At 35.1% G+C, this 12,439-nt stretch overlaps 3 protein-coding genes across 4 annotated transcripts in view; 2 read left to right on the forward strand and 1 right to left on the reverse strand.

Moving 5' to 3' along the window:
• LOC130649205 (uncharacterized) overlaps positions 1–6,390 on the reverse strand; it is a 91,594-nt gene extending 85,204 nt beyond the window's left edge. Inside the window, exon 1 of the mRNA XM_057455450.1 lies at positions 6,381–6,390. The gene's annotated coding sequence lies outside the window, so the exon portion shown is untranslated. The remainder of the gene's footprint in view (positions 1–6,380) is intronic.
• Positions 132–4,724, forward strand: LOC130648671 (uncharacterized). The gene has a single exon (XM_057454726.1). The coding sequence runs from the start codon at positions 132–134 to the stop codon at positions 4,722–4,724; it is 4,593 nt and encodes a 1,530-aa protein (XP_057310709.1).
• Positions 6,391–7,849: 1,459 nt separating the features above from the next.
• Positions 7,850–12,111, forward strand: LOC130649207 (uncharacterized). 2 transcript variants are annotated; one of them, XM_057455453.1, is made up of 4 exons: positions 7,856–8,112; positions 8,227–8,288; positions 9,699–9,813; positions 10,062–12,111. In XM_057455453.1, the coding sequence occupies exons 1-4, from the start codon at positions 8,053–8,055 to the stop codon at positions 10,215–10,217; spliced, it is 393 nt and encodes a 130-aa protein (XP_057311436.1). In that variant the 5' UTR covers positions 7,856–8,052; the 3' UTR covers positions 10,218–12,111. The 2 variants fall into 2 exon arrangements, 1 of the variants encoding a protein (XP_057311436.1); XR_008983017.1 differs by lacking the exons at positions 9,699–9,813; positions 10,062–12,111 and adding an exon at positions 9,478–9,661 and having other exon boundaries at positions 7,850–8,112.
• Positions 12,112–12,439: the final 328 nt, after the last annotated feature.

Genomic DNA, 12,439 nt, shown 5'->3' on the forward strand with positions numbered 1-12,439 from the left:
TTCTTAAATTTGAACAAGTTAGCTTCATTAATAATTATACATATATATAGATCATTTTCTTTTCTCATTTTAGGAATTGTGGTATATACCTATAATTTGTTTCATTTAGTTTTAATCAGGATATATATATAATGTCAAATGAGTCTGGAATTAATGACAGCAGTAATACTGTTCGTGGTTTTAGGCTGTTTAATAATTTAGGTAGGTTTGTGTTGCAACAGCATGACAATAATCAAGGTTTGGTAGGTGCCATCTTGAGGCAAAGACCACATATTTCCCAAAATTTTGAATTGCCACAAGAAATGCAAAGAAATGTAGTACCACGTTTATCAGATAATGATGATGTTTCCTTAGCTAGACGCAGGCAAAATGCTCAATGTGTTGCCTCTTTACGTCGATTGGAATCGACTGATCAGGCCAATAATAGGCGGCATAATGATGCTGTTAGACATGCGGCTAGGCGCAATGCAGAATCAGCTCAGCAAACTCGCAACAGACAAGTTATGGATGCTCAACGGCACGTTGTTGCTAGACAATTAGAATCTAATGAGCAGGCTGCCAATAGACGTGCTGAAAATGCTCATAGACAAGCCATGGCTCGAGAAATGCATAATGCGCCGTATTATAATATTGCACGTCAAAATGTATTGCCTAATTTATATTTTTTAGGTGCTATGGACAAAAAATGTGATTATTGTCAAGCTTTAAAGTTTGAAAATGAAAATTGTTTTAAATGTTGTCACACTGGTAAAGTTGCATTAGATAATTTGTCTCCTTACCCTCAGCAGCTTGGGGAATTATTAACAAATACAGATACTGTTCAGGCAAAAAACTTTCAGTCAAATATACGTAAGTATAATAGTGCCGTTGCCTTTGCTTCTTTTGGAGCAAACCTTCGCCCCCCACCTGGCCGTGGACCACCATGCTTTCGTATCTGTGGTCAAATATGGCATCGTGTTGGGGGTCTTCACCCTCCTGAAGGACAAACACCTGTTTTTAACCAACTTTATATTTATGAAGCAGGTAGGGCTCTCAACGAAAGAATGGCACGCCAAGAAAATAATGGCTGTCGTGAAGACGTGATGCGAACTGTTCAAGATGTTATGGACAGAGTAAGCCCGTTTGCTGCTGCCTATAGGTACATGGCTGAAGTTGAAGCTGAAGAATTGAATCAGGCAGCAGCACAAAACCGTGCTCCATCTGAAGTGCGTATGTACATGAGAGTTGGCAATGACCGAAAGCGCTACAACTTGCCACATCATGATGAAGTTGCGGCAGTATTTGTTGGCCAAGATGGAGCACCTCCTGGAAACAGGGATGTTGTTATCTATCCGCGTGGAGGTGATTTACAGAATATTTCCACAATGTCTGCAAACTTGGATCCAATGGTGTATCCTCTTTTTTTTCCAAGGGGTGAACCAGGTTGGCATAATAGGATACCTCATGTTGCTGTACGTGCAACCCGTACTCGCAACACTACTACAATGTTGCAGTATTATACTTACCGTTTAGCTGCTCGGGAATATTTCAGCCCGATTCATTATGGTAAGAAATTGTTTCAGCAGTATTGTGTTGATTCTTATGTTAAAGTTGAAGGTAATAATTTAAATTACATTCGAGCAAATCAAACCAACCTTCGTGTTGATAGTTATGAAGGTTTAGCTGACCATTTGAATGCACGAGCTGAAGAGCGAGGCCTTCAACCAGGTCGTATTGTTGTTCTTCCTTCGAGTTTTCAAGGAAGTCCACGTGCCATGGCTCAAAACTATCAAGATGCTATGGCAGTTATTGGTAAGTTTGGAAAACCTGATTTTTTTCTGACTTTTACGTGCAATCCAAAATGGCGTGAAATTACAGAAAATTTGTTTGCAGGCCAACGTGCACACGATCGGCCTGATTTAGTTTCTCGAGTTTTTAAATTGAAACTAAATGAACTCCTTAAAGATGTTACTGAAATGGGAGTTCTAGGTAAGACTATAGCACATGTGTATGTTATAGAATTTCAAAAGAGGGGTTTGCCTCATTGTCATTTGTTAATTCATTTAGATCCCAATGACAAACTTAGGGATGCAGATGACATAGACAGTGTTATTTCAGCAGAAATTCCTAATCAACAGGAACACCCTGAGCTGTTTGAAATTGTACGATCGTGTATGATTCATGGACCATGTGGACATCTGAATCCTAATTCCAGATGTATGGAAGATGGTGTTTGCACAAAAAGTTTTCCAAAGAACTTTTTAGCATCTACGGTAGCTGAAGTCAACGGATATCCATTATATAGACGTCGTGATAATGGTATACATATCAATGTCAATAATGTTGACGTAGATAATCGCTGGATTGTTCCATATAATCCATGGCTTTCCAAGAAATACAATGCACATATAAACTTGGAGGCGTGCATGTCTGTTAAGTCTGTTAAATACCTCTATAAATATATTTATAAAGGTCATGATTGTGCCAACATTGAGATCAATGAACGTATTGATCATGATGAGGTGCAGACATTTTTAGATGCACGGTATGTCAGTGCACCGGAAGCCATATGGCGTCTTTTTGAATTGACCATGCACCAACAATCTCATGTTGTCCATAGATTGCCAGTGCACTTGCCAAAAAACCATATTGTTTATTTTCAGCAAGGACAGGCTGAAGAGGCTCTGGACAGAGCTGCAGATCAGGCTACAAAATTAACAGCTTGGTTTGTGTTAAATGCAGAGAATCATGATGCTCGCCAATATATGTATCCAGACATTCCTCTTCATTTTGTTTTTAATAAGAACAAAGTTTGGAAACCAAGACAACGCGGTCATGGTAAAATTGTGTCCAGAATGTATAGTGTGAGTCCTCGCGCAGGTGAGCTTTTTTATTTACGTATGTTGCTATTGCATACACCTGGTGCAACTTCTTTTAAAGATTTACGAACTGTCAATGGCAATGTTGCTGAAACATTTCGTGACGCCTGTTTATTGCGTGGTCTCCTGCAAGATGATACTGAATGGAACAATACTTTGCAGGAAGCTGTTAACTTTCAGATGCCTCGACAATTAAGGCAACTGTTTGCTGTGATACTTACTCACTGCGAACCTTCTGATCCTTTTACTTTGTGGACAAGGTACAAGGATGCAATGTATGAAGATTATATTCACCAAATGAATGAGGAACATGCTGAGTACAGGCTGCTTCAAGATATTAATTCTGTACTTAGGCAATTTGGTAAATCTCTTACTGATTATAATCTTCCTCATTTAGATGAATTACCCCCAGCTGAAAACATTGATGTAGCTATGGAGGCTGAAAGAGCTTCCCAACTAAGGGCTCAACTTACTGACGAACAGACTGCACTGGCTAATGCAGTCATAGAAGCTGTTGTAAATGTTGCTAACAATGCAGCCCAAAACAACCGTCTGTTTTATTTAGAAGGTGCTGGTGGTAGTGGTAAAACCTTTACTTATAATTACCTTATTTCTGAACTTACAGGTAGGGGTTTTCAAGTTGGAACTGCTGCATTTACTGGCATAGCAGCAACACTTTTGAAAAAGGGTACCACCATTCATAGACTATTCTGGTTACCTGTTCCTATTGTAGAGAACAGTACATGCAAGATAACCCCGGTTTCCGCTTATGCTGCAGAATTGCGACAAAAGAGTCTATTTTTACTTGATGAAGCTTCCATGATTCCTAAGCATGCTTTTCATGCAATAGATCGTCTTCTACAAGATATTTGTAATAATGAGCTTCCATTTGGAGGTAAAGTTGTTCTTTTAGGTGGTAATTTTTCACAGTTACTGCCTGTTGTCAGAAAAGGAAAAGCAACTGAAATTGTGGACATGTGTTTAAAAAGTTCTCCATTATGGCACTTGGTTAAAGAATTTCGATTACATCAAAACATGAGAACAAGGCCAGGAGAACAACAATTTGCTGCATGGCTTCTGCAACTTGGGAAAGGTGTTTTACCTGTTCGGGAGCAAGAACCTTTCCAAGGCGCAATTAAAGTGCCATCCCAATGTGTGATACAAAATGAATGTATTGTTGATACTTTGTTTAGGAATCTTTCACCGGAAATTATGGCATCATCTGTGGTACTAACACCCACAAATGATGACTCACTTACCATTAATGATCAGGTGTTGGCGCTGTTGCCTGGTGAAGAAAAAGTTTATTTTAGCGCAGATGATGTTGTGTGTGATGAGGAGGAGGAACGGAATCAATATCCGGTAGAATTTTTAAATAGTATCACACCTTCAGGTATGCCTCCTCATTGCCTTAAATTAAAAACTGGTGCCATTGTTATGTTATTAAGAAACATAAACATGAATAATGGTTTATGTAATGGCACTCGACTAATTATAAGACGTCTTCATGACAACTGTGTCGATGCTGAAGTACTCACTGGCAATGCCATTGGAGATAGGGTACTTATTCCAAGGGTGCAACTTGCACCTTCGGATACAGGTATGCCTTTTGTTTTACGTCGCAGACAGCTTCCACTAAGGCTGTCTTATGCTATGACAATAAACAAGGCACAAGGTCAAACCTTTGAAAAGGTTGGAATATTGTTGCGCAGGCCATGTTTTTCTCATGGTCAGCTGTATGTTGCTTTTTCTAGAGCAAGAGCATTTGGTGATGTTCGAGTAAGTGTTGTTCCCTCATCCAGGCAAGGGTTTTTTAATAGGGAATGTTATACTCAAAATGTGGTTTACCGTCAGGTTCTTACATAATTTATTGAACAATTGTGTTGTAGTATATGTAATGCAAATATAAAGTAAACAAAATAGATAATTTGCTCTTTATATCTATCCGCCGTGTTGTGCGAAATGTACTGCCAACATGAGAGTAGCGTGCACTGTTGATGGGGGTAAATGTTCCTATTCGGTGCACCCATGTCTTATACATTTATAAGGCTCATCAGAATAATTAGGGTTCAGCAGTATCCTAAAGTCAGGGGGGGAGGTTTTTATCTGATAAGAAAAGTCTTGGAAAACAAAATAATATCTTTTGACTGTACTGAACAGGATGGTAATTTCGTATTCACATTTAAAAACAGTGAATTTGGGAAGAGTGCTACAACCCTTACAAAAAGCTGATGATACTACTTTTTTGCGGATATTTATTTTGGCTTTTTCAAATTTATTGTATGCCAAAAATATGTTGTGAATCCTAAAAGTACAGTATTGATACATTTTATTTAAATGTTGTGTTGCACATGCATCTCTTTTTCTTTTAGGTGAAGTGCAAAGTCCTATGGCTTACCTTCGCGTGGTGCACTTTGTTAAGTGATTAGCATATGAACGTATAAATTTAAAAAATGATTTATTGTAAACTAAGGACTAAGAAAAGAAATTTGCAACATAAATTATTTCTAAGTCCGCTTTCTCATATATTCTGCAACATCAATTATTGCTGTTTAAGGCTGTGCAAAATTTTGTGCAGTATTTTTAATTAAACTAGCTGTAAATCTTTATATATCAGAACAAACAAAAAACACTTAGAAACACTTAGAAAATTTGAAATGATTGAAATGATTGTGGCTTTACTGATTTTTTGCACCTTTTGAACATGAGGAAACATTAAAATCAGGTGTTCTAACAACTTTAAAAATAATATCAGCGTTTATTTCAGGGTGTTAAACGGTAGTAAAAACTCGATCTTTAAATTGAATTTTAAACTCAATCTTATAAAATGAAAAATATGAGGTAAAAAAATCCTTATTTGATTAAATTTTTAAAGTAAAAAGTCTGTAAAAATAGAAAAAAAAAACATTCAGATACGAAAAAGGTTGAAGATGGATAAACAGAATAGGGTTAAGTCAAACTTTAACTATACGTCTGGGTTTAATTCAACCGAAATTCATTAACAAAAAAACCGATTAAAGTTTTTAGGATGCTCTTTTTCGTTATGCGAATAAAAGGTTTTTGCCAAAAAAATTGAGCTTAAAAAGCATTTTTACTAATTCAACCAATACTATAACTCACACAAAAACTTTATGTAGAAAAATAGCTGCGTTATATATGCTAATCATGAACTGAAAGCCAAGGCACATTTTCAAATGAATTCACATTGCTCTTATTTTTACATTATTCTTCCTATTCAGCCATATATGTATTGTCACAACAGTTACCACTGAACCATTACCGTCGTAAAATGTACATTTTATTCTTAACATTCTCTTTTAGTCTTATAATAATATATTGGAAATAGTGATGGAGGAAAAATTGTTAAAAACTCCAGAGAAGGATAAATCAGGTATTTGGCATAGCCTTATTTAACCAAACTTAATTTTGTTATCGCCCTTATTTTTATACACATCATTATTATTTAGAGCATAATAACAGCCAGCACAAACATTTCATATACTTACACATCCATGATCACACAAACACAAAGGAAGTATCCATTTTTTATTGTGATTAGTAATAGTTTTTCCTTTTTTTTTAAAAGGTGGACAAGTTGAAAACAGACAGGGTATTCTTACTTTTTTACATCTTAATATTTCGTACAGCATGAGGAAAACATTGTGATTAATAGTTCTTATTGTTGTAAATTTTTGTTTTTTAGAGAGTAGTGGACGAGTTGCAGAAATGCAGGGTATTCTTATTTTTTACATTTTAATATTTTCTTAAACTCCAGGCTACAGCATAAGTGAAATAATGGGATTAATATTTTTTATTGTTCTTAAATTTTTTAGAAGGTGAAGTTGAAAGTGTACACGGTATGTTTTGTTGTCCTATTTTGTCACCTCCGCCTTCAATTTTTTAATATATTTTTTCCTTCCAGATTATTATAACAGAAATATTTTAGATGACACAGAAAAACAAGTGGAAAAAAAGAAAGAAGGTACGGATATGTTCATAATAAATAGTGTCTATTTTTATTATTTTTATAACATATTCCATTTTGTTTTATCTTTTTTTAGTTTTGACGTATACAGCTTACGTGGCTTATAGAAAGCAAAATCCTGTCCCCCTGTCCAATAAATCATTTAAGTGGTGGAGAGCACATGGGGGTCAGGATTTACCCAATTTTTCGTGGAAAAAAAACACCTAAGACAAAAGCACAAACATCAACACACATACACTGTTCAAACTCAGTACAACAACTGCACCATTACAAACAACAATTATTATTATTAAGTTTTTAAATTATTATTATTTTAAATTATTAGATTTTATGTTCGTGTATGTGTTTAGTTTTTTTACTCTGAGGTATCTAATAATACCACAACGGCAATTAGTTATTCTATTTGGCATTATTATTTATATCTAAGCAATGTTTACAAACACTGACTTTGTAAAAAATGTTTATTCAATTATTCCATTATTTCACCCTGTACGATAATTATTGATCATTGTATACTCTACTTTTATCAATTTCATGCATGTGCTATTATTCAGTTTTTTTGTAATCGATACCTCAGAGGTTCGTTTTTTTGTTTGTCTGTTGAGTGGTTTATTTTAATGATAATTTATTTTTAATATAGTAATTATAATAGTTATTTATAATAGTTATTTTGATAACAAAAAAAAGATTAATTCAACCAATGTTTTATGGTACATCTTTTTTTATAAGAACACTTAAAGAAGGCCTTTCAACTTTTCAAATTGTTCTTAAATTGGTCGTAACTTTCCTCTGATTTTGTCATTTTTTGTGTAAGTGTAAAGGAGCATTTCCGTACTTCGTGATATTGTCAAAGACTTAAATGTTCTTAACATGTTCTAAACTTTTGGGCCTCTGAAGCCATATGTTCAAACATTTTGTTCTTATAAAAACTGTTAATGTTATCTATATTATGTAGTCAAACATTAAAATACATTTAGTTCACTTCAACATTCACTGGTATTGGGGGCTCACAAGCTACTGGAATTGGTCATATTGCCCAAAACTTACCTTATTAACTCTCTTTAGTACAAAAGCACACTACGTACTTTTCTTTTTCTTTTTTAGGTTGAAGCGCAAAGCCCCATCACTTGCCTTCCCGTGGCGCGCTTCGTTAGGTGGATTATTTTCTTTTTAAGGAGATAATTCATGAACTAAAAGTCAGGGCATGCCATGTTAAAATTGCATCACATATTTTTGGTATTGAAAAGACTCAAGAAGCATCAACTGCAGGTAACTTACTTATCAATATATTAATATTATACGGTCTGTATGTAACCATTGAATTATCTTTTTACAGGAAACAAAAATATTAAAATATTATCATCATAATTTATTATTTTTTAGGTTTATGGAGGTTTATGGAAAACAAAATCCCAAGTTTTCTTTTTTGTAACATTATCGTTTTCGTAAGTTATCCTTATTTTTACTGCTTTTTTGTCATTTTTCCACAGGCCTTTACAACTATCAAAAACGCATTCAATTTTTACGTAGATAAACAGGACACTGCTGACGTCATCAAAATTCCTAAAATCTTCTAATTTTTCATTGTTCTTCTGCCTGAGTGGATTTTTCCACGGGCCTAATCGACTAGTCTATATAATAATACGCTAATTCCGTGTGTCTGTCTGTCACTTTTGCAAAGTGGATTACATTCTTCAAAATTTTCTTTAACAAATTCTATAAAACATCGCCTATAAAATTGTTTTGTAATTTACCAAACTTTACCGATAAAATAGTATTGACGTCAAAGGAAAGTTAATTAAGATTAGTGAAGCCATTACAATGCACTTAAAACTTTGAGGCCAAATAACTTGGAAACGAGGTGGTGACGTCAATGTTTTTTCACCGCGTGGGTAACTAGGGACAACCTGGGACCAATTTGGGTAAGTTTTTCAAACCTGGGTCCCCGAATCCGTTTCGGAATGGACGGTTTGATGACGTCATCAAAAAACCTTTAAACCTTGATATCTCTGCAACCGTTTGTCAAAGATACATGATCATATACATTTTCTTGATCAGCATTTCAAGATCTATACGATGAAGGCAACAGGTATACAAAATTCTAAAAAAATATATTTATTTTGTATTTGCACTGCTGACGTCATCAAAACATCTAAAACAACCTATTTTTCCATTGTCCATCTGCCTAAGTGGATTTCTCTACGGGCCTTATCGACTAGTATACATATAAATCACTTTTATATTGAGTAAAGAAAACACTGAACAACAAATAAAAGATAATGTTACATGTTGTTAATTTTGTGAGTTGCAGTCCTGGCTTAAATTCATAGCAGGGTCATGTTTTTGACGTCTCCTTTTTATTCATTTTCGTTAATAAATTTGACATTTTTTTCATTTTACCAAGTGCTTTACATTATTATTTAAATATCATAATCGAGTCTAGGACGCATTTCTTTCTCATTGAGCAAAATTGTTAAAAAAAAATGGCCTGCAGAAATTCCATCCATTAAAATAACTGAAAATGCTATAGACATTTTGAAAGGTTTTTTCGAAAAAGTTTCCTTAACTGTTCCGCAATCATAGAAAATGAATGATCAATGCAAAAGTTGATTAAATTTCTCTTGTGACTGATAGGCAACTTCATATGTTGGTAAATCGATGCTCGGAGAGTCAATGACTGAATGGGAATGAATTCACAGAAGGCACAACGTTGTGAAACTCATACAACCAAGAAACAATACAACGGAGTGGACAACATAATATAATTCACTTTTCTACGCCTGTAGTTTTTTTTCAAATGAAAGTTTAGTTATTAAAATATTGGTTATTTTATTGCCCGTCCGTGACTATTTTAGGGAAAGGCAAATTATGAATTTGATGTCTTATCAGCCATCAAAGAATAAAATTATGTTATTGTATCGCTCAAGCACAATCAAAATGGAAATGTTTGCAGCTATAATGAAATCCAAGGTAAGATTTTTTGCTTCCCTTTTGTTGGTGCTAACCTTGTTTAACAATCCTTATAAATATCAGGGCAAAATGTCTGAGTCACAATCCTTTATCAATTTGAGGACAAATCTTTCTAAGAAAGCTTCTGCATATTTTTTCTTACAAAAACTAAAAAATAACTTATTAATAACATATGGTGTTAGCCTTTCAGCGTGAGGCGGAAGACGATAGGCAAGGTCTTATACAGCAATCTAACCTCCGTTTTTCAGGGTAGTATTGTAGATAATATACTGGATACTATGTTTGCGCAGATCCATAACATAGAGAATCCAGCTCTACCACAAGGCGGATTTACCATAGACGGGATCCTGCGCACAGATGTAGACTGTGATGGTAGGGGAATCACAAGAGGGTCTCATACATAGAGCAACCTGCCTGGACCTCTGGAAAGAAGGCTATCACCAACCCTAGGAATGAAGATAAAGAATGCTTAAAATGGGCCGTTATTGCTGCACTAAACCATGAAAATATCGGAAGAGAACCGCTCGGTAAACGTAGAGAGCGCCACGGAAAATAGCATCGATACCCTGCGACAATCAGACCACAACTTAACGCGTAGTAAACAGGTAAACGTACTTCTCATCACAGACGGCGACGTACTACACCATCATCAAAAAACCTTGTCAAGGTTGTTAGACAGCAAGAACTCTAAGAATACAAAGCCAATGCAATTCTGTCTTAGCTATTTGTACGCCTTTTACACAACTGATACGAAAAACAAGCATTATGTGTACTGTATCCTTCACGAGGCAGTCAACGTTGCAATGCCAAAGGAGAGTGAAAAATGTTTGAAATAACACGATAACCAGAATTAGTTTAGAGTGCCGTTTTCTATATGCGCAAACTCTGAAAGCCTACTCATCTCGGTAGAAGAAGATTGCAGACAGAGTAAAACGCTGATTAAGCACATACCCTCTGGCTGGTGCACCTATAACAGATTTGCTTACGGAAATGTACCGGATCTGCTGAAGATTCGCCATGGCAACGACTGTGTCAGAAACACCATGGATCATCTGAAAGATGAGGTGAATAAGTCGTACGGTACCTTTCCTTAGCAGCCGATAATGGGGCTCACAAAGGTGTTAAAGAAAGTGCACAACCAGGCGGGAGGATGCAACATCAGCACAAAGCCATTCGATGACCCTGCAAGGCGTCGTTGTTACTACACAGGTCTATAAGGGTATAAAAAAATTTTTAAACGCGTTTTAAGTTATATATTTCCAACGTCTGGAAACCAAAATAAGAATTTATTTACAAAATAAAATAAATTAAACTATAACCGGGAGAATACAAACGCGCCTTAAGCTAAGTAAACAAGCAACAATATAAATAAAACACAAACGCTTGTGCCCAATAGGCAACATGCAAAAGAAAAAAGTAGTTATTAAAAATCACTATCAACTGCAGCGAAACATCACGAGGCGTACACACACATACGCACAAACCTTACATAACGCAACAAAATACATACCTAAAAAAGTTAAACACACTTAATTCTAATATATATCACAAGCAAATCTCAGTACAGGTTACGGGAAATAGCAAAGCACGGTTTTTTCACAGTTTCTATGTACAGGGTAATTGGATTACACTCATTAGCACAAGGAATGTACACATAAAATTTGGTACTTATACAGGCTTACCACTGGGGATGTTTACAAAAGATAACAGCCTCAACGTTTTTGATGCTGTTCTTAGGTAGCTTAGCTAGCCTATAGCTATATTTAGGAATAAACTTGCATTTATTATTACTGTGGAAAGTTTATCATTTCTTGAACATGATAGTTTATTAGGCGACGTTTCGGGAGATCCTTCTCCCATCATCGGGCAAAGTAAAATGAATACTCAACAGACAAACCGAAATAATATCTTCAATAGCATTTATTAGTTAACACTAAGTAAAATATGGTCAAGTTTAAATATTGAACTTTTCCGCTATAGCTAGCTAGACTAAGTATGAAAGGACAATACTGAGATTTTTAGCTGGGTCAAAAGTCAAAACGTAAGAGGAATATAGTTTTTTAGCTGTATATTACGTATGTTTCTGTTCTTTAATTTTCCTTGTGGAATGCCTTAAATTCTTGTAAATCTGGTTAAGAAAAAAAGTTCAAAACTTCCTCTCCTTTCCCTGGCACTACTGATGGCATTTCTTAGCATTATCTTTAGTTCCAAGTCATGATTCCTTAGCTTCAAACCGTGAAGTTCAGCTTTGTCGTGTTTACAAGATTCAGCATTAGCCAATACGATGGACAACGTCGAGCAACCCTTAGTAATTTAAAAAAAATGTGGTTCTGACTTCTGATTTTTAGATTTTTGCTGGTAATAAAAGCATATTTTAGTCCTCGAATGTCTTTCTGCGTATATGTAGGAATAAAATTGTCTTTGACAACATAGAACAGATAACAACATGGTAAATGGTACCCACTTCAATGTAACTAAAACCAGAACAAATTACAACGGGTTTTTTATTAGACAAGCTTTATCATGGTTATAGTTCAAGCCGAAAGCTTATCTAATAAAAACCCAGTCGTAGTTTGTTTTGGTTATAATAACATGTTATAAGAATTCATTAATAGTTTAAAATTAC

This window comes from Hydractinia symbiolongicarpus, chromosome 7 (genome assembly GCF_029227915.1).
Source record: "Hydractinia symbiolongicarpus strain clone_291-10 chromosome 7, HSymV2.1, whole genome shotgun sequence".
In the NCBI taxonomy this organism is placed as follows: Eukaryota; Metazoa; Cnidaria; class Hydrozoa; order Anthoathecata; family Hydractiniidae; genus Hydractinia; species Hydractinia symbiolongicarpus.